The sequence below is a fragment of the Mandrillus leucophaeus genome, unplaced genomic scaffold, assembly GCF_000951045.1.
Source record: "Mandrillus leucophaeus isolate KB7577 unplaced genomic scaffold, Mleu.le_1.0 Scaffold4, whole genome shotgun sequence".
NCBI classification, from domain to species: domain Eukaryota; kingdom Metazoa; phylum Chordata; class Mammalia; order Primates; family Cercopithecidae; genus Mandrillus; species Mandrillus leucophaeus.
Genome location: NW_012104253.1, coordinates 12,743,108 through 12,768,305, shown reverse-complemented (window position 1 = coordinate 12,768,305; position 25,198 = coordinate 12,743,108). Strand labels below are relative to the sequence as shown.

The 25,198-nt window shown below is 39.5% G+C and overlaps 1 protein-coding gene across 2 annotated transcripts in view; it reads left to right on the top strand.

Annotated features, from left to right (window-relative positions):
• The window catches only part of CPSF2 (cleavage and polyadenylation specific factor 2, 100kDa), a 42,602-nt gene that overhangs the window by 4,040 nt on the left and 13,364 nt on the right, over nt 1-25,198 (top strand). For both annotated transcript variants that reach the window (XM_011991762.1, XM_011991761.1), the window contains exons 2-9: nt 355-413; nt 5,201-5,384; nt 8,227-8,386; nt 8,466-8,571; nt 9,586-9,715; nt 12,445-12,560; nt 16,055-16,242; nt 16,896-17,186. In XM_011991762.1, coding sequence (XP_011847152.1) covers nt 5,236-5,384; nt 8,227-8,386; nt 8,466-8,571; nt 9,586-9,715; nt 12,445-12,560; nt 16,055-16,242; nt 16,896-17,186 — 1,140 coding nt within the window. In that variant the 5' untranslated portion in view covers nt 355-413; nt 5,201-5,235. The remainder of the gene's footprint in view (nt 1-354; nt 414-5,200; nt 5,385-8,226; nt 8,387-8,465; nt 8,572-9,585; nt 9,716-12,444; nt 12,561-16,054; nt 16,243-16,895; nt 17,187-25,198) is intronic.

Here is a 25,198-nt window from a genome sequence, read left to right as displayed (position 1 = left end):
GCCTGGCTAATTTTTGATATTTTTTTTAATTAGAGATGGGGTTTCACCGTGTCAGCCAGGATGGTCTCGATCTCCTGACCTCATGATCCACCCGCCTCAGCCTCCCAAAGTGCTGGGATTACAGGCGTGAGCCACCGCGCCCGGCCCCTAAATATTTTTATGTCTTTTATTATCTGTTTATGTAAGCTTAAGCTTCCTAAAATTATGACAGATCTCTTTTTTATAAAAGGACCACATATTATACTACTTGGTGCTGCTCCTGATGCCTTAGGGCAAGATACAAATTAAACACCATAATTGTAAACAGAATGAAATCATAATACTACATTCATAAGGCTTTTATTTATTTTTTAGATTGATAAAGAACTCTTCAGAATTCCTGGTGTTTCATCATATATACGACTGAGATATCAGTAAGTAGTGAATGTTTAATAAAGATATAGCTTTATTATGAATAATTGTAGTGAAAATATCTTTTCATCTGTTGAAATCTTGGTCTGTCTGCAAAAAAAGTTTTAATATGAACGTACTCAGTTCTAGCTGCAAGATACCGTGCATGTTACTTCATAATCTAAATGAAGAAAGTGGGAATTAAGGAAGACTTAAGTAGAAAAGAATTTCCTTTAGGCCATTGTTATAATTGTGGTACAGTAAGCTTTTTGGCAGGGATAGTTTCCAAGGTCCTTTCCAAAATTGTATTTATAAACATTTTTAATCAAATAGAGAATTAATGTCTTTGTACCCCAAATAAGAACACATGAAGGCCAGGTGTGCTGTCTCACACCTGTAATTCCAGCATTTTGGGAGGCCAAGGTGGGTGAATCACTTGAGCCCAGGACTTAAAGAGCAGCCTGGACAACATAGTAAAACCCTGTCTCTACAAAAAATTAGCTGAGTGTGGTGGTGCGTGCCTGTAGTCCCAGCTACCCAGGAGGCTGAGGTGGGAGGATCACTTGAGCCCAGGAGGTTGAGGCTGCAAATGAGCCATGATTGCACCACTGCACTCCAGCCTGGGTACCAGAGCAAGATCCTGTTTCAGGAAACAAAAACAAGTCAATATATTTTAAATTTTAACTTACCAACAGTTATTTATTGAATAACCACTTTGTGCAGGGATGTGCTAATGTACTAAGGATAAAAAAATGGATCAAGCCAACTCCTGTACTCAGAGAGCTCTCCTAAGCAAGGGCAAATATATGTAGATGGGTTCCGGTTTATGGTGTGGTAAGTGAGCTTATTTAATACTAGCCATGCCCAGTTCCTTCATTTAAGAAACATTCATCGGCTACCACTGTATGTTAGGCACTGTGGAGGCGTTGGTAACTCTGATCAAAACAGAGAAAGTCTTTACCTTCATGGAGTCCACATTCCAGTGTGGGCACAGGAGGAGAGAAGGTGACAGACAAAGCAAGTAAATAAATAAGTAGCAATTAGCACTAAGTATTTTGAGGGAAATAGAATGATGATGTAATGGGCGTGAAGAAGGGCTTCAGTGGGGTCAGAGAATGACTACCTCTGAGAATGACTCAGTAAATTAGAGACAGGGAAAATATATAAACAAGTTAGAGGTTTTGGTCACAGTGAAGAGAGAAGAAAATTTGAGAAATATAATGAGTTGTTATGAAAGTATATCCCTGGAAGTACTTTATAAAGGTCCTTGATAAGTCTCTGTACAACTTAAGCCAACGGACATTTCTCTGGCTTCTCAGACTTAGTGCAAATGGGAGGTGAGGAAGTGGAGACTTAGTGCAAATGGGAGGTGAGGAAGTGGAGACTTAGAGCAAATGGGAGGTGAGGAAGTGGAGATATATCTGTGGACAAATATTTTGAGAAGTTTTTTTGTGAAAGGGAAATCCAAAAATGATGCAGTGGTTGTTGGGGGTTGAAGGATTGAGAGAGGGTTCTTACAAGTTGGGAAATTCTAGAGTATTTTTATAAGCTTGCAGGAATGGTCCATCAGTGATACACTGATGCAGGGGAAAGAGCAAATGACTGAAGATGTCAAGTCTTTCAGAAGGTGAATAGAAATAGGATCAACAGCGCACATAGAGGGACCGACCTTGGGTGGGAGCAGGACTGTTCTATACAATAGGAGACCCAACAGTGTACATGCAGATAGGCTAATAGATGTAGTATCTGGAAAATGAGAAACTACTCTCTAATTTTATCAGCTGAGACTAGGGTGGAGGGAGGGATGGGTGATCTTTGAACAAAGAGGAGGAGGTGTGGAGAAGTCGTCTCAGAAATTGAAAGTCAACCTACTAAGAAAAGTCAGATTGAAGGGTAATACTTAGGGCCTATTTGAGGCCTTTGGCCATGAATTTAAAGAGCAAATAGCATTAACTGGGCATGGTGGCAGGTGCCTGTAATCCCAGCTACTCGGGAGGCTGAGGCAGGAGAAATACTTGAACCCAGGAGGCAGAGGTTGCAGTGAGCTGAGATCTTGTCGCTGTACACCAGCCTGGGCGACAAGAGTGAAACTTTGTCTCAAAAAAAAAAAGAAAAAAAATGGGCTGGGTGGATCATGAGGTCAAGAGATCGAGACCATCTGGCCAACATGGTGAAACACCATCTCTACTGAAAAAAAAATTAGCTGGGCGTGGTGGCGCATGCCTGTAGTCCCAGCTACTCAGGAGGCTGAGGCAGGAGAATCACTTGAACCTGGGAGATGGAGGTTGCAGTGAGCCAAGATCGTGACACTGCACTCCAGCCTGGCGACAGAGTGAGACTCAGTCTCAAAAAAAAAACAAAAAACCAAATAGCACAGCTGTAATTCTCCTCCATATCCCATCCCCCGCAACCCCCCGCATGATTGGAGTGAATCAGGACTGGGGTTTTGCCAGCCTAGTAGAGAGAAGGACTAGAGGAGCAAGACATTTGAGTGTTTGCAAATAATCTTAACAGATCATGAATTGAAGGTGAGGACCTGAGTGAAAACAGGAGGGGGTCGTGGATAGGGAAAAAGTAGCCAGCGAATTAGAGAGATACCACTGAGCACAGAGGATTTTTGCAATGGGAATACTAGAGTCAGTAAGGTGTTAGAGAGTGAGATGCTTGAAGGTGAAATTTTCAAAGTAGTACAGTTACTGATAGTGATAAGTTTTAGGGTGTAATCGTAATGCTGGGTGGCTGAAGTGAAATGAAGATTATTGGAGTTGAGGAAGTCAAGGAACCAACAGGTCAGTATTGAAGTTACTCAGAGGAACAAGGGTCATGTAAAAGTCCCCAGTGAATGAGGCCAGGTTAATGGATGCCATAGTGAAGGGGAAATGTGAAAGACGAATAGTGAACTGCTGGGTGGCAAGAGCTTTAATGGGACTAGAATATTTGAAAGAGGAAGGAGAAGACATGGTTTAGAAGCTGCAGTGAGGAGCAAGGAGCACATACCTCCTGCTTTTCAAGTACAGGGGGTACAAAAAGTTAAAACAACAACCACAAAAAACCTTGAGAAGGCTGTAAGAGAAAGAGTATGATTAGGGAACAGCCAGGTACCTGGGAAGACAAACAGGTGAAGAGAATTTTCAGAGAAGCAGTTGCAGTTACAGGTGAGTAGAATCATAGTTCCAGAGAGCATCCTGAAAGGATTTGAGAGGGAGAAGAGGTAGGGGATTAGGTCTTACTGGGAGATGTATGCATCATTGATAGTTGATAACCTAGCAGTCTTGTGATTTTGGAAAGCTGGGAGATGTGGTGGGTTTAGCAGCCCCTGTCAGCCTCTTGTGAAAGGTGGATTTCAGTTTACCTCAGTTTGTTGATGACCTTGAGTAGTGGTGAGAAATTATTAGGTAATTCAGTGGCCTTCTCTCCTATTTGCATAGTTAGCCAGGAAAGGCTCATTTATTTTAGGGAGCTGAAATATGAAATGTTGCTGTGGGGTTGAACTTTGTTAATGAATATTTTCATAACTTCTGCTTAATAGCACAGTTCCAGGTTCTAAATCCCATTTTTTTAAAAAAGTATATATTTTATTTTATTTTATTTTATTTATTTTTTAGATACAAAGTCTCCCTCTGTTGCCCAGTCTAGGGTACACTCTAGGGTTTCACTCTGTGCCCAGTCCAGTGGCACACTCATAGCTCACAGTAACCTCAAACTCCTGGGCTCAATCAATTCTCTCATCTTGGCCTTCTGAGTAGCTAGGACTACAGGTACATGCCACCAGCCAGTATTTTTATTTTTTATTTTTGTAGAGACAGGGTCTCACTACATTGCCCAGGCTGGTCTCAAACTCCTGAACTCTAGCAGTCTTCCTGCCTCGGCCTCCCAAAGTGCTGGGATCACAGGCATGAGCCACCATGCCTGGCCTATAGATGTGTTCATGTTATATTTTCCTGAAATATATGTAGTAGGCATCCCAATTTGCATTCCATCAGATATATGTTGAGCGTGCATCAGGTTCTATTTAGGAGTTGCAAACATATGCCACCTGTGTTTTTCTGTTGCTCACGTTCCAATGCAAGGGTTCTTAATGTTAAACTCCCTGAAAAGTTTGTGAATTTCTGTGTGTATAGGTACTCTTGTTTTTTGTTTGGTTGTGTTGAGAGTTGGTGGGGGAGAGGGGAGGGCCCATAGGTTTTTATCAGATTCTCAAGGGGGTCTATTTAAGGACCACTGGTCTAATTAGTAGGAGAGAAAGACACATAAACTAATCATTGTAATACAGTGAAATCAGTGCCATCACAAAGCACGATAAAAGACGAACAGATTCACCTTGAAGGATGAGTTCATTAATTCCTAAACATTTATTTATTGAGGAACTTGGATGCAGTAGTATCTGTTGTAAGTAATTTATACATTATTTGAAATACTTCATCCTTTTTACATATCTGTTAATACTAATGTTTTATAGACTGAGATACACAGGTGAGGAAAGTTTAATTAACTTGCTTCAAATCACATAGTAGATTCATATATGGGTCTATTTGATTGCAACGTTCATGACCCCACTAGGGAGCCACTAAAGGGCTCATTGTGTCCAAGATTATGTTTGTGCTTTTAAACTTGGCAGTGACTTAATAAACTTGCTTTCACTTAAAAAATAAGTAAACTTGGCAGTGATGGGAAATGGGCCTTTAAACTGCTTTTTGTGTTAATGGAATTTCTATGAACTTAAATATTTGAACTAATTTTAATCAATTTGTCTATTATATATGCCAGATGGTGCTTTTATGTTTATTTATGTTTTCATTTCATTTGAAAGACCCTTCTAGCTTGCTGTTTCTGGACCAAAAAAAAATGACGTCTATTATCAAGTTAACTACCCTTTCTGGGGTCCAAGAAGAATCTGCCCTTTGCTATCTTCTCCAAGTTGATGAGTTTAGATTTTTATTGGACTGTGGCTGGGATGAGCACTTTTCTATGGATATTATAGATTCCCTGAGGAAGTAAGTTACATTTCATAATTCTAGGTTTTTATTAAATCAACTTCTCTTTTCTGTACTGTAATACCATTTCAATGTAATAAATATTGCCTTTTTACACTAGTTTATAGCAAAAGGCTTAATTTTGCTTATGCCAAAAACCTATAGTGACCATTTTAACTTGTAGAGTTTTGATTGACTTATAGGCTTTACTTGTTGAAATTCAGCAAAATCTTAAGCTAATGAATTTCAGTAGAAATTTTTGCATGCTAATTTTTGGAAAGAACAAGAATACATAAGAATTTGAGAAGAGGAAACATTTTCCACTTGAAAGTTCTGTGGTCAGATCACATTAGCTTACTTTTCTACATCTTTTGATGCTAAACATTGTGAACTGGTTCTCAGAATGACCATGAGATACTGATTCATCCAAAAAAAAAATCATTTATGGGCTGGGCATGGTGGCTCGCGCCGGTAATCCCAGCATTTTAGGAGGCTGAGGTGGGCGGATCACTTGAGTTCAGGAGTTCGAGACCAGCCTGGCCAACATGGTGAAACCCCGACTCTACTAAAAATACAAAAATTAGCCGGGTATGGTGGTGTGCACCTGTAGTCCCAGCTACTTGGAAGGCTGAGGAAGGAGAATTGCTTGAACCCAGGAGGCAGAGATTGTACTAAGCCTAGATCATACCATTACACTCCAGCCTGGGCGACAGAGCAAAACTCTGTCTCAAAAAAAAAAATCAATTATGTTTACAGTATTATACCAATTTTGCAAGAAAAGAGGACTTAAATATTTAAAAAACCTTAGAACTTGAAAAAAAAATCCAAACCATTTTATTAATTTATTGTGTCAATGAGAACATATGCTTCCCTGATTAATTGAAGTTTTACTATTCAATTAGCAAAACTGTTTGTGGTTACTGTGCGAAAACGCTGGGATAAAAATCCATTATAACTGTGTGGTCATATAAATATCCTCTCCTTAATAATTTCTGAAATTCTTCTCTTTTTTTTGAGATGGAGTTTTGCTCCTTCCTGTTACCCAAGCTGGAGTGCAATGGCATGCTTTCGGCTCACTGCAACTTCCACCTCCAGGGTTCAAGTGATTCTCCTGTCTCAGCCTCCCAAGTAGCTGAGATTATAGGCATGCACCACCCGCCAGGCTAATTTTTTGTATTTTTAGTAGAAACAGGGCTTCACCATGTTAGCCAGACTGGTCCCGTACTCACGACCTCAGGTAATCCGCCCACTTCGGCCTCCTAGAGTGCTGGGATTATAGCCATGAGCCACCATGCCCAGCCAATAATAATTTCTGAAATTCTAAGCTGAGTTCTTGAACTTAATAGTCTGCAACTGGGCGCAGTGGCTCACGCCTGTCATCCTAGCACTTTGGGAGGCTGAGGCGGGTGGATCACTTGAGGTCAGGAGTTCGAGACCAGCCTGACCAACATGGTGAAACCCCATCTCTAGTAAAATTACAAAAATTAGCTGGGCATGGTGGCGCATGCCTGTAATCCCAGCTACTCAGGAGGCTGAGGCAGGAGAATCACTTGAACCTGGGAAGCGGAGGTTGCAGTAAGCCAAGATTGCACCATTGCACTAGAGCCTGGGCAACAAGAGTGAAGCTCCATCTCAGGAAAAAAAAAAAAAAAAAAAGAAGTGTTAAGTGAACCTGGGTGCGGTGGCTCATGCTTGCAATCCCAGCACTTTGGGAGGTAAAGAAGGGCGGATCACCTAAGGTCAGGAGTTTAAGACCAGCCTGGCCAACATGGTGAAAGCCTGTCTTTACTAAAAATACAAAAATTAGCCAGGCATGGTGGTGGACACCTGCAATCCCAGCTACTCCAGAGGCTGAGGCAGGAGAATCACTTGAACTGAGCAGCTGAGGTCGCGCCAGTGCACTCCAGCCTGGGCAACAGAGCGAGACTACATCTCCAAAAAAAAAAAATATCATGCAGGATAGCTGTTAAAAATCAATTTACGGCCAGGCATGGTGGCTCACCCCTGTAATCCCAGCACTTTAGGAGGCTGAGGCGGGCAGATCACCTGAGGTTGGGAGTTCGAGACCACCCTGACCAACATAGAGAAACCCCATCTCTACCAAAGATACAAAATAAACTGGGTGTGGTGGCACATGCCTGTAATCCCAGCTACTCGGGAGGCTGAGGCAGGAGAATCGCTTGAACCCAGGAGGCAGAGGTTGTGATGAGCTGGAGGTCGCGCCATTGCACTCCAGCCTGGGCAACAAGAGCGAAACTCCATCTTAAAAAATATCAACTTATTTGTGGTGTCTACTGTTCTTTTTCATTTTTGTTCTTGTTTTTATTTTTAGGCAGGGTCTCACTCTGTCACTCAGACTGGAGTGCGGTGGCGTGATACCATCAAGCTCAACCTCCTGTGCTCAAGTGATCCTCCCACCTCTGCCCCCCAAGTAGCTGGGACTACAGGCTCATGCCACCACACCTGGCTTTTTTTTTTTTTTTTGTATTTTTTATAGACATGTTTTGCCATGTTGCCCAGGCTAATCTTGAACTCCTGAGCTCAAATGATTTGCCTGCCTTGGCCTCCCTAAGTGCTGGGATCACAGGTGTGCACCATCACACCTGGCCTTCTTTTCTATTTAAAATGTGTCTACATACCATATATTTAAGTATACCTTATACTACATTTTTTATAGCTATGCAGAGCACAGGTAGTAATAATTGAAATTCATAGGTAATCATAATTTTAGCTCTTAGTTTTGCTCTTCTGCCCCAGCATAGTCTTCAATCCAGAATTCCAGAATTGGGGAATAATTTTGAATATTCTGTCTTTACCCTTTGAAAAGATTCAAGTAGTCGTCCTTTGGATTGTGTTCTTGTAGGCACGTTCACCAGATTGATGCAGTACTGTTGTCTCACCCTGATCCTCTCCACCTTGGTGCCCTCCCATATGCTGTCGGAAAGTTGGGTCTGAACTGTGCTATCTATGCAACCATTCCTGTTTATAAAATGGGACAGATGTTCATGTATGATCTTTATCAGGTAATTTAAGCAATTAAAAAAATTTTGTTAGCACTCCTTCAGTGATAGTTTTTCACCTTTATTTGTGTTATTCTTTTAGTCTCGACACAATACGGAAGATTTTACACTCTTTACATTAGATGATGTGGATGCAGCCTTTGATAAAATACAGCAGCTAAAATTCTCTCAGATTGTGAATTTGAAAGGTAAAAAGAATTTCCAGTAGTAAGTACTTAGACGAATGGGGTTTAACTTGCTAGAAAATACTGAGGAGAATTCAGAAAGAAAATTATAGGCATTATGGTCTGAAGAATAAAAAAATTAGCACGTTCTGCCTTGATATAGAACTCTTAACTTCCATTTGAATTTTAAAATATTTCAGAATAAATGCCAACAAAATGTTAATAGCTCAGGCTTTTTCAAATTTAACTTGGGAAAGACTCATTTAGTGTTTACCGTGTATAATAAACAAAAGATAATTTGGCCATTTCCTCCTCCTCAGAGCTTACAGTTAGATTGAGGCGACAAAGTAGCTGAGATGGCTAAATGTAGTGATTGGGGTAAATGAAGTGCTATGGCAGCAGAGTAGATAATGAATTCTAGCATTGGACATTAAAAAGTTTATTATTGAATTAGGTCAGGAAGTCCTATATTAAGTCTATATTTATCATCTACAGAGAGAATTGTATTAGATATTTTCATAGAAATGAACCCTGGCATTGATAAAATAGTGCAATAATGGACTGAAGATTTAGCCCAGAAATAACAATAGTCTCAACAGTTTTGCTTCTAGTTAGTTTTTCTGTAGGATAAATTCTTTAGCACAATGAGATTTAAATTATTCTGTTAGTTTAGAGGTTAGCAAAAATGGAAACATTTGATAATTGTATATATAAAATACACATTAAAATTTGCTAGTTCATACTAAATAATTTAATAGTGTACTAGCTTTTAAATCTAATCTCTAGCCTTGTACTTATAAGCACAAATATCTCTACAAGAATACATAATAAAGTAACAAGAATGTTTGCCTCCAGTGAGGGAGTGGAGTAGCTGGGAGATAGGAGAATGAAGCCTGCTTTCACTATATGCATTTTCACTTTTGAATTTTGTGTTATTACATATACAGTATTACCTATTAAAATATTATCATTTAGAAATAAATAACCTTTCTTTAGGGTTGTAAAAGAAATCTGAGTATTGTTACGTTGTTGACATAGGTAAAGGACATGGCCTGTCTATCACACCTCTGCCAGCTGGTCATATGATAGGTGGAACAATATGGAAAATAGTCAAAGATGGAGAAGAAGAAATTGTTTATGCAGTTGACTTCAACCACAAGAGGGAGATGTAGGTATATCAAGACAAAAGCTAAAGCAAATGCAATTGGAATTATTTTATTCTTTGAAGGGAAAATAAGAAACACAGTTTTTGTTTTGGTTACCAGAAATTTAGGGCAACTTAAAAGCATCAAAGAGGAATGTTTTCAAAATTAATTATTTGCATAGTAAGGGGGAAAAGTATGGTATAAGACATAAGAGATTTTAAAAATTTACACGTTAAGTATACACTCTACAAAACAGATACCTCCCTGGAGATGTTGCAAAGGAGATGAATTTTAAATATGAAATTATGTAAATAATAGCAGGTTCTCGACCTGCTATTTAACAAAACTTTGTGGATGGGTTGTTCTTTTGTTTTGTAATGTGATATGGTTTGGCTCTGTGTCCCCACCCAAATCTCATCTTGTCGCTCCCATAATTCCCACGTGTTGTGGGTGGGACCCAGTGGGAGATGATTGAATTATGGGGGCGGGTCTTTCCCATGCTGTTCTTGTGATAGTGAATGGGTTTCACGAGATCTGCTGGTTTTAAAAACGGGAGTTGCCCTGCACATAATGTAATTACCATCTAATATAACTGCCCTGAATGTTTAAAGTTAGTCCCTTTGAAAGGGAACTCAATGCTAGTTATGATTTTACACACTTCGTGTGGCACTCAGAGCATTACTATACAATATTTTGGTGTTTAGTCTCTTACAGGCTTGTTTTGTTTTATCTGTACATTAAGTTCATAGCTATTTTGTGTTACATTACAGTAGTCTCAGAATCTTTATATTAAGAAATATTTAACACAAATAGACTGAATTTTAGACGCTTATAACCATAGATTAATGAGGAAAGGATGGTTATGTTGCAGGCTGAAAGAGTGAGGGTCGTGATAACTCAGTATACCACTGGAGGCTATATGAGTAAACAGCAAACTGTTCTCATAAATGCAGAATGTTGGCAAACTGACAAACTGTGTTTGCCACCCAGAAGGAATGCTGAGGGCACTCATGCCTCAAGTGCAAGTGTTGCTTGTAACTAGGTACATCTGAAGCCTGTTAGCAGTAATGTGAACCTGTGATCAATTAAGCAGCTGACCAATCGTTACCTCCTCCTCCCTGGTCTTTCTACCCAATAAATATGAAGGGCTGTGGAAGCTTAAGGCGGCTGCCTTTGCTCACTAGAAACAGGAAGCTCTCTTCTTTCCTGGTCCCTTCCTTTAAAGTAGTTACTTTTGTTTTAAGTTTTCATTTCTGCGTTCGTCCTCCTTCGTTCAGTCTCGTAGTAACCATGGCAAACTGTGGCGTGGCTATTTGAGTAAATGGTATTGAAGGATTCAACCATTTTGGAAAAAAATCAATTTGTGTCGTTTTAATTATATAACAAAAGAAATTTCAGATGGATTAGAACTAAATAGAAATGAAGCAATATTGGTGAGTCTGATCTCTGAATTGGAAAAGACTTTGTAAGCATAAAAATAATGAACCAAGTTACAAAAGAAAAGTTTGATAGATTTGATGACATACAGGTTCAAATGTCTGAAACAACGAATAAAAAAAAAATCAAAGTAGGAAAATATTTGCAGCAAGTTGCCCAAAAACTTGCAAAATATATATAAGATCAAGTATTAATTTATTAATAAAAATATACCAGTTGCAAAATGGACAAAAGTTATAAAGTCAAAAAAGAGAAAATTTAAATGATTTTTTTTGTTATACACCGTTAAAATTATTATTCTTATTTATATTTTTATGTATTTTTTTGAGACAGAGTCTCACTCTGTCACCAAGGCTGGAGGCAAGTGGTGCGATCACGGCTCACTGTAGTCTGAACCTCCCAGCTTCAAGTGATCCTCCCATTTTAGCCTCCAAAGTAGCTGGGACTACAGGTGCGCTCTAACATGCCTGGCTATTTTTGTATTTTTAGTAGAGATGAGGTTTTGCCATGTTGCCCAGCCTAGTCTTGAACTACTGGGCTCAAGTGATCTGCCCACCTCTGTCTCCCAAAGTGTTGGGATTACAGGTGTGAGCCACTGCAGTAGTCAAAAATTATTTTTAAATGGTGATTTTCTTCTGGGAAGTATGTAGAATTGGTCAGTCTTTTTGGTTGAACTTTTCTGGGTAATGTTAAATCTTTCTGGAAAGCCTTTTAGCAGTTCTATATATTACAGTAAATACATTTCTAGGAATGTGACCTAAAGAAACAATCAGAAATGCAATTGAAGCTTTTGTAAAAATGTTCTTTGAAAGATTATTATGGCAAAAATAAATGACCTAAATATCAGTAAAGGGAAGGGATCAAATACAGTGTAGACACAATAAAATGTTTTTATAACTGTTAAACATTTAGTTTACAAAAAAAGTTTATGTCATGAGTAAAAACCAGGATATAGAACTGAGTATATAGGAATGTATATGGGATATCAGCTTTGAAAAATACATGTGTATATCAGTACCCTAAGACAGGGTGAAAAGAAAAAAAAAATGTGTGCATAGAAGAACTTACATGATTAGAAGGATGTACACCAAAATATTATGTCAGTTATCTCTGAGTAATGGTACTGTGAAATATTTTTATTTTCTTCTTTATACTTGCTTGAAGTTACTAGATTTCTTATCAATGAGCGTGTCTACTTTTATAGTTAGAAGAGGGAACACCTTATAAATGAAGCTGCTTATTTTTTAAGTAAGAGAAGCTATTATTGTTTACTTGAAATGATATAAAATATTCCTCTTCTTAAAATTTCTTATAGCCATTTAAATGGATGTTCCCTGGAAATGCTAAGCAGGCCTTCCTTACTTATCACAGATTCATTCAATGCTACATATGTACAGCCTAGAAGAAAACAGAGAGATGAGCAGCTTCTGAGTACGTATTCTTTCATGTCCTTATTATTATTTTGTAACTTTTTGTATATTTAGGGAATATAAGTACAGGTTTCTTTGTTTTTTTTCATTTTTTTTTGAGACAGACTTTCACTCTTTTACCCAGGCTGGAATAAAGTGGTACGATCTCGGCTCACTGCAACTTCCGCCTCCCGGGTTCAAGTGATTCTCGTGCCTCAGCCTCCTGAGTAGCTGGGATTACAGGTTTACACCACCATGCCCAGCTAATTTTTGTATTTTTAGTGGAGACAAGGTTTCTCCATGTTGGCCAGGCTGGTCTCAAACCTCTGACCTCAGGTGATCCACGTGCCTTGGCCTCCCAAAGTGCTGGGATGACAGGCATGAGCCACCGCGCCTGGCCACAAGTACAGGTTTCTTAACGCATATATTGCACAGTGCTGAAATCTAGCCTTTTACTGTATCTGTCCCCAGAATCGTGAATGTTGTACCCAATGTATAATGTCCTTTTTGAGTAGCCGTGGAAATGCTTGATAGTGGGAATGACTGTATTTTGTTTAACACTTTTCTTGGTCATAAGAGATTGGTTAACTTTAGTATTTTTGAAAAAAATATTATGTGACCATCAGTTTTTGTATAAGAAGAAACTTAGCTGGTTTGAATTTAACTTTTGTGGAAGAGTGTAAAGATTGGCTTCTTTTTGCCAGTCAGTACATAGCTAGCTATCCCTGGCACTCACTGGCATATGTCTATATATAAAGACCTCATACAAATCTATTAGAAAAATATACTCTAGAAGAAAAATGAACAAAGAGCTAAGTGGATAAATGAGGGCACAAAGAGTCCACTAATTTTGGGTGTTTTACACTCTAATATAGTAGGCCATTGCTGCTTGCTTCATCTTACATTGTTTTTTTTTGTTGTTGTTTTTGTTTTTTTTCCTGAGGTGGTGTCTTGCTCTGTCACCCAGGATGAAGTGCAGTGGCACACTCGGCTCACTGCAACCTCTGCCTCCTGGGTTGAAGTGATTCTTCTGCCTCAGCTTCCAGAGTAGCTGGGATTACAGGCATGTGCCACCATGCCCAGCTAATTTTTGTATTTTTAGTGGAGCTGGGGTTTTGTCATGTTAGCCAGGCTGGTCTTGAACTCCTGACCTCAGGTGATCCTCCCACCTCAGCCTCCCAAAGTGTTGGGATTACAGGTGTAAGCTGCTGCACCCGGCCTTATATTCTTTTTAAATAAACTATATGGGATTTCAGCAGGGAAAATTGGATTCCATTTTTAAACATGTTTTCAACCATTGTTTTTAGTTCATCTACTTTAAAAGTATAACTATTAATAATATATTGTGTTGCACCAATTTTAGGAAGCTCAAGCCAGACACTGTGGTTCATGCCTGACATTGTGGTCAATGGTCAACACTTTGGGAGGCTGAGGCAAGAGGATGGCTTGAAGCTAGGAGTTCAAGACCAGCCTGGGTAACACAGTGAGACCTCATCTCTTTTTTTTTTTTTTTTTTTTTTTGAGACAGAGTCTCGCTGTGTCGCCAGGCTGGAGTGCAGTGGTGTGATCTTGGTTCACTGCAAGCTCTGCTTCCTGGGTTCACGCCATTCTCATGCGTCAGCCTCCAGAGTAGCTGGGACTACAGGCACCTGCCACCACGTCCAGCTAATTTTTTGTATTTTTTAGTAGAGACGGGGTTTCACCATGTTAGCCAGGATGGTTTTGATCTCCTGACCTTGTGATCTGCCCTCCTCGGCCTCCCAAAGTGCTGGAATTACAGGAGTGAGCCACTGCGCCTGGCCTTTTTTTTTTTGAGATGTAGTCTTGCTCTGTCACCAGGCTGGAGTGCAGTGGCGCGATCTTGGCTCATTGCAACCTCTGCCTCCTGGGTTCAAGCGATTCTTCTGCCTCAGCCTCCCGAGTAGCTAGGATTACAGGTGTGCGCAACCACGCCCGGCTAATTTTTTGTATTTTTAGTAGAGACGGGATTTCACCATGTTGGCCAGGATGGTCTCGATCTCTTGATCTCGTGATCTGCTTGCCTTGGCCTCCCAAAGTGCTGGGGATTATAGGTGTGGGCCACCATGCCCGGCCAAGACCCCCATCTCTACAAAAAAAAAAAATTTTTTTGCCAGGCATGGTGGTACAGGCCCGTAGTTCCAGCTGCTTGGGAGGCTGGGGTGGGAGGATTGCTTGAGGCCAGGAGGTTGAGGCTGCAGTGAGCTATGACCACACCACTGCACTCCAGCCTGGGTGACAGAGTGAGACTCTGTCTCAACACACAAACAAACTAAAAAACAGAAAAAGGAGCAGCTCTTTAATTCTTATTTTTGCTAGAGTTCAGTTTTACGACATATTTCCAAGGGGACTTTCATCTAGAGCAAGGAAATCCATAAAGATACACTTGTTGAGAGGGAATATGATCTATATTTTATTCTATAGGCATACACGCATACGAACTATGTGTCATACATAGTTGGCCCTTTGTAGCTGCTGTTCCACATCTGAGGATTCAACGAACTGTGGATTGAAAATATTTGAAAAAACAATAAAAGAAGATAATGCAATAATTTAAAAAATATAAGTAAAAAAAATACAGTGTAACAACCATTTACATAACATTTACATTGTATTAGGTATTATAAGCAATAGAGATGATTTAAAGTATATAGGAGGATGTATGTAGGTTGTATGCAGATATATTTTTTTTTTGAGACAAAGTCTTTCTCTATTGTACATGCTGGAGTGTAGTGGCACATTCACGACTCTCTGCAGCCTCAAACTCCTGGGCTCAAGCACCTCCCTCTAGCTTCCCACATAGCTAAGACCACAGGCGTGTGCCACCATGCCCAGCTAATTTTTATATTTTTATAGAGATGTGATCTCCCTATGTTGTCCAGGCTGGTCTTGAACTCCTGGACTCAAGCCATCCTCCTGCCTTGACCTCCCAAAGTGCTGGGATTACAGGTGTGAGCCATTGCGCCTGGCCACCATTTTATATGAGGGACTTGGGGCATCTGATGGTTTTGGTATTCGTGGGGGTCCTGGAGCCAGTACCCATGGATACTGAGGGATGGCTGTATATATAATTGTGCGAGTGTATATATATGTATGTACATAAATTTGGGACAAAGTTCATTGGGGTGGATAGGCGAGACCGGGGTAGCCCAGAAACACCAGGCTGGTTACATTTGGCCTAGCCAAACAATTTTCTCAGTAATACACACACCATTTTCCATGTGTATTATAATGTATAGAGTGTTGAGGACTACTGATTTATAATTTTTCAATGAAAAAAGATTGAGAGTTAATGACACTGAATTTCTGAAGAGATAGTCAACAGAATCAAAAGCAGTTGTAATGACCTGAACAAAATTCCTTATTTTGTACCTGGCCTAGTAGTTGCTTATTTGTAAATTACAGTCTTTCTAATAAAAACAGAGAGAGAAAATTATCTGTAATTTTGTAGCATAGTATTGTTATGTTCTATAGGGATTTTACATTCTTGTTTTCTAGCAAATGTCCTGGAAACACTTCGAGGTGATGGAAATGTGTTAATAGCAGTGGACACAGCAGGCAGAGTTTTGGAACTTGCTCAACTTCTTGATCAGATTTGGAGGACTAAAGATGCAGGACTGGGTGTTTACTCATTGGCACTCCTAAATAATGTCAGTTACAATGTGGTAGAGTTTTCTAAATCCCAGGTTTGTTCTCATGTTGTCACTTGTAATAAAGAAGTTTGCTACAGTGATTGGGTCTGTGGAAGTGGGTGTCTTCATTGTTTTTTGGATTTTATTTTTCCCTTGAAGAGATTGTTAGTAATGATGATAACTTGCCATTAACCATTTACTGTTCTGTGTGCTTTAAATGTATTATTTCATTTAATTTGTATTTATTCTACTAAGTAGTTTCCCTTTTATCCCTGTTTTAAAGATTAGGCAAATTGCTTCTCTTCTAACTCTTCAGTATCCCAGTCTGTAAAATGGGAACAAAAATAGAACCTACCTCATAGCATATACATGTTAGAATTCATTGTTCTTTCTTTTAAATAAGCTTTTTGCCTTGAAATAGCAATCTCTGGGAGTAAGATTTTCATTTAGAACATATACCTTGCCTTTTCAAAAAGATTTAAGATGATTTATACGTGAAATATAATGCAAAATTGGGTTTTTTTGGGATGAAAACTAGGGTGGGATAATCTAATGGGAAATGGAAGCAGAAAATAAGCTGCTTGTCAAAACATTACAAATTTAAGCAACCAGTGGGGGTAAAAGATAGAACTTGGACTCCTTGACTATTAGAGAATATATTGAAGTTATAGGATTTCTAATTCTTGTCATCTTTCCCCCCACATTAGGTAGAATGGATGAGTGATAAATTGATGAGATGTTTTGAAGACAAAAGAAATAATCCATTTCAGTTTCGCCATCTCTCTTTATGTCATGGTCTTTCTGACTTGGCCCGAGTACCTAGCCCTAAAGTTGTACTTGCCAGCCAACCTGACCTGGAATGTGGATTTTCAAGGGATCTCTTTATTCAGTGGTGTCAGGATCCTAAAAACTCAATCATTCTAACTTACAGAACTACTCCTGGGACTTTAGCACGTTTCCTAATTGATAATCCTTCTGAAAAAATTACAGAAATAGAGGTAAGCACTTGTATGTGAACTTTATCTTAAGACTGTTTGGGGGATACATTGTGCGTGATGTATAAAAAATAGTGACCAAAAATAAAACTTGAAGTTGTTTTAGGATTTTGATCAGAATTACTCTTGAGAGCCAGGAGTGGTGGTGTGTGCTGTAGTACCAGCTACTCGGGAGGCTGAGGTGGAAGGATCACTTGAGCCCAGGAATCTGAGGTCAGCCTGGGCAACATGCCAAGACCTACCCCCCATCTCTTAAAAAAAAAAATTACTGTAGAAGAGAGCCTTTAATAGCACAAATTTCAGAGTTCCTTAACTGGAGGTTCTCGTTTTTTTTTGAGATGGGGTCTTGCTTTGTTACCCAGTCTAGAGTGCAGTGGTGCTGTCATAGTTCCGTGCAGCCTCAAACTCCTGGGCTTAAAGGATCCTCCTCCCTCAGCCTTCCAAGTAGCTGGAACCACAGACATGTGCCACCAGGCCTGGCTATTCTTTTATTTTTATTTTTTGTAGAGACATCTCATTGTATTGCTGTGGGTGGTCTCAAAAGAAGTTCTCATTCTTAAACTTTTCCTTGGTACCCTCTAGTTTACCCAGAGGGTAAGCATATACAGTGTTTTCTCAGTCTCTGAAAGGTTCCTTTCCTGTCTCTTGCTTAATTTAAATCAGACTCTTTCCTAAAGACGTTCTTTATCCTGTAGCCCCCAGAAGTAATTACTCTTTCTTTCAGTGTTGCATGTACTTTGAATGGAGTACATGTCTTCCTTGTTCTGTATTGCAGCTTCCTAGCTATTTATCTTCCATTTGCAGTTTTTGCCTTCAGACCTGCTGATATGCTGATCCCTCCTTGTTTCTGACATTTAATGATCTCTTGGTCATTCTGTAACTCATTCACCATTTGACCCTGATTCACAGTCTTCCTGTCCACTTGTATTCAGGACTTTATTCTCATTGACTTTAGCATCCATGTGTATGATCTGTCCAATTCTTCTCAGTTACTTGACACCTTATTTCTTAATCTTTTCCTTCATCTTACCTCAGACATCCATTCCTGCTGTCATGCTATCTGTTCCTGTGGTCATGCCTGTAACCTTCTTTTGGCCGAACAGTCTCCAAGCATCTCATTCTGAATTTACAGCTGACTTTCCCTGTTATTCTCATGACAACAACTCTTCGGTTCCATTGGGACTTTCAGTTCATGAACCTCACCTTTATACTGTCTGTCATCCTTCCAGCCTTAAACTCAGTGGTTCACAATTAATCAAAATTTTGCAAATACCTTTAACTCTCTTACACTTCTGTTTTAGTCGCCTGGAAAGGCTTTGACCTTAGTTAAACCATTTGCTTGGTGCGTGCCTGTACTTAAGCAGCTTTATGTTTCTGAAGTTAAACACTACAGTGTAGACAGATTTGTTTGCACATGCATAACTTCACATCTCAGAAGGGGACCCTATACCAGTACTCAGCATTCGGTAGGATGTTCCCGTTCTCACTGTAAGGCAATTTTATATCTTCTTTCTCCTCAAACATCCTACAGCTCACTCTCAGCCTTCATTCATAGCACATGATCTTGTCTCAAACTTAACATAGAAATTGAAGCAGTGAGTCAGGAATTCCTTTATCTTTCCACCACTAAATATACTAACTTGATTCTGCATCTGCATTTGCTGCCTTATCTCCTGTTACAGGAACAAGACAATTAGCTCAATGACTAGTATACCCAAAGATCGTTTGCTTAATAACCAGTGCATCAGTTCTATCGATTTTTCAAAACTAGTATATCATTAAAGTTTGTAGCATTTGATATAGTGGGATGGTTAATAACTGCCAGAGTTGCAAAAGTTTAGGTGACTAAACCTTAACATAAAGCTGTAACATAAAGCAGTATCATAAAGCTGCTTCTCATTTTGTCTTTGTAGCACTCATGTAATTATTTAATTAGAGATAGACTCTCGCTGTGTCACCCAGCCTGGAGTGCAGTGGCACCATCATAGCTCACTGTAACCTCGAACTCCTAGGCTCAGGCTGTCCCTACCCCTCCCCCTAACCCACTCCACCTTGCAAAGTGCTGGAATTATACATGAACCACCGCACCTGGCCCTTAGCAGTCATTTTAAGGAAAGTTTAGTTTGTTAAAAGCTATGTGGTAGGGATATCTGTCTTCCAACTCTACTTAAGAAAAGCATAACATCAGTAACTAAAATCTGAGCTATATGTACTATAATTATAGAATTGTTGAGCCAGGATTCTGAGCAAGCATAGCAAAGTAAAATGGTGTCTTTGGGGTTATTTAGTAGCTTGGAAATACAAGGTTAAAAGAACTAAGAAATACTTGAAACAATTTCATCAGATAGGAAATACTGAATTTGAAAATTTTAATTACTAGAAATTAAATTGGGTCTAATAAATCATTTGAGGAATTAGTAAAAGAAAAATGGTTTAAGTTTGGGAAAAAAAATAGACAGTGATGTTCAGAAGCATGCTAAAGAAATGAAAAACAGCCAAAACATCAAATGTTAAGTTTTTGATCTTTTTAATAACTCATGCTCATGCTCAGGGACCTTTTCTTGCTCACCTTCTTAGTGATAGTTCCTTTGCAGTTATCCCTCCTATCTTCATTATCTAGCAATTTCCCCTCTACTTGATCACATCCAAAACAATTTTTATTCTTCCCCTACTCCCAATACTATTCTTCTGTCTTATCTCAGAGAATGCAGCACTTCCCACATATTCAAGCCAAAAATCTGAAGTTTAAAAAATGTTCACTGAAGTATAATATATACTGAAACCTACGTTAAGTGTATAGCATGATGAATTTTTACAAATTGAATGCACCTGTCTAGTCTGTACCCTGATCGAGAAACAGAATATTTCTATAGCGTGTTGGGCAGAGCCAACTAAGGTAAAAAATAGAAATGTAAAAAAAGAAATAGGGGACTGGGTGTGGTGGCTCACGCCTGTAATCCCAGCAGTTTGGGAGGCAGAGGCGGGCAGATCACGAGGTCAGGAGTTTGAGACCAGCCTGGCCAACAGAGTGAAACCCTGTCTCTACTAAAAACACAAAAAATTAGCCAGGCATGGTGGCAGGCGCCTGTCATCCCAGCTACTCGGGAGGCTGAGGCAGGGGAATTGCTTGAACCTGAGAGGTGGAGGTTGCAGTGAGCCAAGATTGCACCACTGCACTCCAGCGTGGGTGACAAAGCGAGACTCCATCTCAAAAAGCAATAAAAAACACATACAGTTCACTGCCTTAACCATTTTTATGTGTACAGTACAGTAGCGTTAACTATATGTACATTGTTGTATGACAGATCTCTAAAACTTTTTCGTGTAGCAAAACTGAAACTCTGTACCGATTGGATAACAACTCCCAGAGAGATCTTTTAAACATTCATCATTTCATGTCATTCACTTGCTTAAATGGCTCCAAAGCCTTCCTTCTTCTCTTTCAATAACATCCACACTACTTACGCAGGCTTCTTAGATCCCACATGATCTAATCCCCACTTACCTTTTGACCTTAGCTTATTCCACTTTCTCTATGCCCTACAGTGCATCAGGATCTTTGCACTAGCTGGTCTTCTGCCTATAGTGTTCTTTCCTGGCTTTGTGTGTGGCTGGCTCCTGGTCATTTAGGTCTCAGGTTAAACCTGAGGCCTACCCCCTCAGGTAGGCCTTTGACTACAGATTTAAAATACCTGCCTGGTTTAGCTGCCCATCACCTTACTTGAATTATTTTTCCTAGCACTCGTCACCATCTGATGTATTCCTTGTTTGTTGTCTTCCTCTTCCCATCATCAACTAGAATTTGAATTCCATGAGGAAAAGGCCCTTGTTTTTCGGTATCTTTAGCACCCAGAACAGTGCCTGACATGTTGGAGGCCCTCAGTAAGAGCATTGGTTGAATTCATGAATGATCAAAAAAGTGAATATGGAATAAACCAGATTTCTGATTGTGTTAGACAAGAAAAGTTTACCAAGTATGGTATTTTTTCATCTATATCTAATGCCCTTCTAAGTCAAGTCTTATTCATTTAGAAAGAGCAAAAAGGAACAACGAATAAGGATTCATAGGTTGGAGTAGATTTGGATCAGAAAAAGGAGTAACTTGGAGGTAATACGGTGAAGGAGTAGGAAGAAAAATATTTTAGAGTTGGTTATTCTAGAAATCTGTTTCTGAATAAGCTATTAATCTTACATATTTTAAATGAAAAATAAGATAGAAAAATTTGTTATAGCAACAGGCATAAACTAAATCACAGAGGTAAATACTTTGGTTAAAGATTATTGCTGGGTCAAAGGCATCTGTGTAGGTTGCTAACTGTTTTGAAAAAAAACCCACTATTTTCTGAATGAAACTTATTTTCAAATAAGTTATTAGGCAAACGTGAGATGCCAGATATAAACATGTATTTACTTTTTTATTTTAACTTCTTATTTTTTTGAGACAGGGTCATGTCATTCCCTGTCACCCAGGCTGGAATGCAGTTGCCTGATCATAGCTTACTGCAGTCTTGAACTCTTAGGCTCGTGTGCCTCCTGCTTAAGCCTCCCAAGTAGTTAGCACTGCAGGCATGTGCCGCCATGCCCAACTAATTAAAAACATTTTTTATAGAGATGGAAACTTGCTGTGTTGCCCAAGCTGGTCTTGAACTACTGGCCTCAAATAGTTCTCCCACCTTGGCCTCCCAAAGTGCAGGGATTACAGGTGTGAGCCACTGCTCCTGGCCTTAAACATGTAAATCACCCATTTATTTTAGACATGAAAATAATCTGATTTTGGTTTAATTTTTTTGTTGTTACTTGTCTCCCCTCCCCTTACCTCACTGGGCAGCCCCTGAACTAGAATAGTCTCAGAAAGATTCCCTTTTTTTCATTACTTTTAATTTTGAAAAAATTTCAAACAGGAAAGTTACAAAATATTATACCCAGATATTCCCCAATTGTCAACATTTTACTGGATTTGCTTTATCACTTATATATACATGAGACAATATTACTTTTTCTGAACCATTTGAAGAAAAATTACAAATATTTCATCATTATCTCTAAATATTGCCAGTGTGTATTACCTGAAAACAAGGGCAATCTCCAGCAAAACCATGTTACATCCATTGAAATCAGGAAATCAACATTGATACCATCCTACCATTTCATCCACTGACCCCATTCAGCATTCACCTTTTACCGATGACCACGTTGTCCTTTATAATTACCCTTTCCTTTTTTGTCCAGGTTCCCATCCGTGACTACATACTGCATTTAATTGTCATAACTGTTGACATTTTTGAAGCATATATATTCTGGAATTTTTTTTTCTTATTGATATACTAATATCTGGTTTTTTTTTTTTTTTTTTTTTGAAGAGAGATGGGAGCAAGGTGTGGTGGTATGTGGCTATAGTCCCAGCTATTGAGGCAAGAGGATTGCTTGAGCCTGGGAGTTTGAGGCAAGCCTGGGCAATATAACAAGGCCTTATCTCAAAAAAAATATGTGTGTATGTGTGTGTGTGTGTGTGTGTATATATATATATAGTGAGAGAGAGAGTGCGCGAGAGAAAGAGATGGGACCAAATTATCACATATTTCACATATCCTGAGACTTGTATTTTCACTTGAGTCCTTCATGAACAATGTAAGAAGATATAGATCTACCTTACATAGTACCTGGTATATTATAAACATTTAAATGTTTTTGAATAAATAAATGAATGCTTTTTAGTAATTTTATAATAGTACATTGTATATGTGTACTGTGATTATTTAATCTAGTGGTTCACAAAAGTGTGGTTTGAGGATCCCTGGGAGTCCCTGACACCCTTTCAGGGAGTCCACAAGGCCAAAGCTATTTTTTATAATACTGGTAAGATGATATATGCCTTTTCACTGTGCCTACATTTATACTGATGAGTAAGATCAGTGGTGCATAAAGTCCTTACACTTTGGCCTAAAACTCCACTAGTAGTCACTGCATTTTTCACCACCCTACACTTGTCATTTAAAAAAAAAAACAAAAAAAAAGGCTAGTTTCACTTAAGAATGTCCTTCAGAGGCTGGGCGTGGTGGTTTATGCCTATTCCCAACACTTCAGGAGGCTAAGGTAGGAGGATCACCTGAGGCCAGGAGCTTCAGACCAGCCTGGGCAATATAGCAAGACTGCCTCTACAAAGTATAAAGGTATATTAAACAAAAGAAATTTGAAAGAGAATATCTTTGAGGGGCCAGACATACTGACTCATGCTTGTAATCCCAGAACTTTGGGAGGCTGAGGTGAGAGGATTGTTTGAGGCCAGGAGTTTGAGACCAGTCTGGGCAGCATGGTGAGACCCTATCTCTATAAAAAAGAAAAAAAATGTCCTTGAGGGAATAGTAAAAGTTACTAATATTACTAAGTTCTTTTAGTAAAAGTTTCTTGGTTTTTTTGAGATGAAGCTTGCTCTGTCGCCCAGGCTGGAGTGCGGTGGTATGATCTCAGCTCACTGTAACCTCTGCCTACTGGGTTCAAGCGATTCTCCTGCCTCAGCCTCCTGAGTAGCTAGGACTACAGGTGTGTGCCACTACGCCTGGCTAATTTTTTTGTATTTTTAGTAGAGATAGGGTTTCACTGGGTTAGCCAGAATGGTCTTGATCTCCTGACCTTGTGATCCATCTGCCTCAGCATCCCAAAGTGCTGGGATCACAGGCATGAGCCATTGCACCTGGCCTAGTAAAAGATTTTTTAAAAGCTGGGTGACAAGATAGGAAGTATTAATAAAGAACTTGCATTGTCTACTAAAAGTACAATGACTGTCTCCAAGAAAAACACTTGTATGTTTATTTGAGTCGTGAGTTAAACTAGCCATTTTTTTCTGGGAACACTTTTTTGTTTGTTTGTTTTTGGTTTTTGTTTTTGAGATGGAGCCTCGCTCGCTCTGTCGCCAGGCTGGAGTGCAGTGGCGTGATCTTGACTCACTGCAACCTCCACTTCCCGGGTTCAAGTGATTCTTCTGCCTCAGCCTCCCAAGTAGCTGGGAGTACAGGTGTGCATCACCATGCCCAGCTAATTATTTTTTTTTCATATTTTTAGTAGAGATGGGCTTTCACTGTGTTGGCCAGGCTGGTCCCGAACTCCTGATCTCAGGTGATCCACCCGCCTCGGCCTTCCAAAGTGTTGGGATTACAGGTGTGAGCCACTGCACCCAGGCCTGTTTTGTGTGTGTGTGTTTTTTTTGAGTTTGGGTCTCTGTTGCCTAGGTTGGAGTACAGAGGCACAGTCATGGTTCACCACATCCTTGAACTTCTGGGTTCGTGTGACCCTCCTGCCTCAGCCTTTCTACCAGCTAGGACTATGGGTGTGTTTCATCACATCTGGCTAATTTTTTATTCTTTTTTGTAGAGACTGGGTCTTGCTATGTTGCCCATAGGGGTCTCGAACTGGCCTCAAGCAATTCCTCTCACCTCCGACTCCCAAAGTGCTAGAATTATAGGCATGAACCACTGTGCCCAGTCTGGAACACCATTTTTATGTGAAATAATGACAGGGTCATTCAGATTTGGGTGTTTGGCAGACATTTTCTTGAAAATTAATACATTGAGCCTGTCACTCTAAAGAAAACAATTGACAGCATTTGTTGGCTTAAATCTGATAAAATTCTAACTTTCAAATGAAAATTTAGAATTTTGGAAAACTTATACCCAGCACTGTGAGATTGACAACTTAAACTGAAAAGACTTCTGATAAGATTGGTGGTGATATTTGCAAATGTGATTTAAAAAATATTGTCAACATTTGTAGGATCTGGATAACCTGGTGAACTAGTATATTCTAAATAACCAATTAAGTATGTGACAAAATAATGCACAAATTAAAAGATCCATTCAAAATTTAAGATACAGACTCGGGCCGGGCGCGGTGGCTCAAGCCTGTAATCCCAGCACTTTGGGAGGCCGAGACGGGCGGATCACGAGTTCAGGAGATCGAGACCATCCTGGCTAACACGGTGAAACCCCGTCTCGACTTAAAAAAAAAAATACAAAAAACTA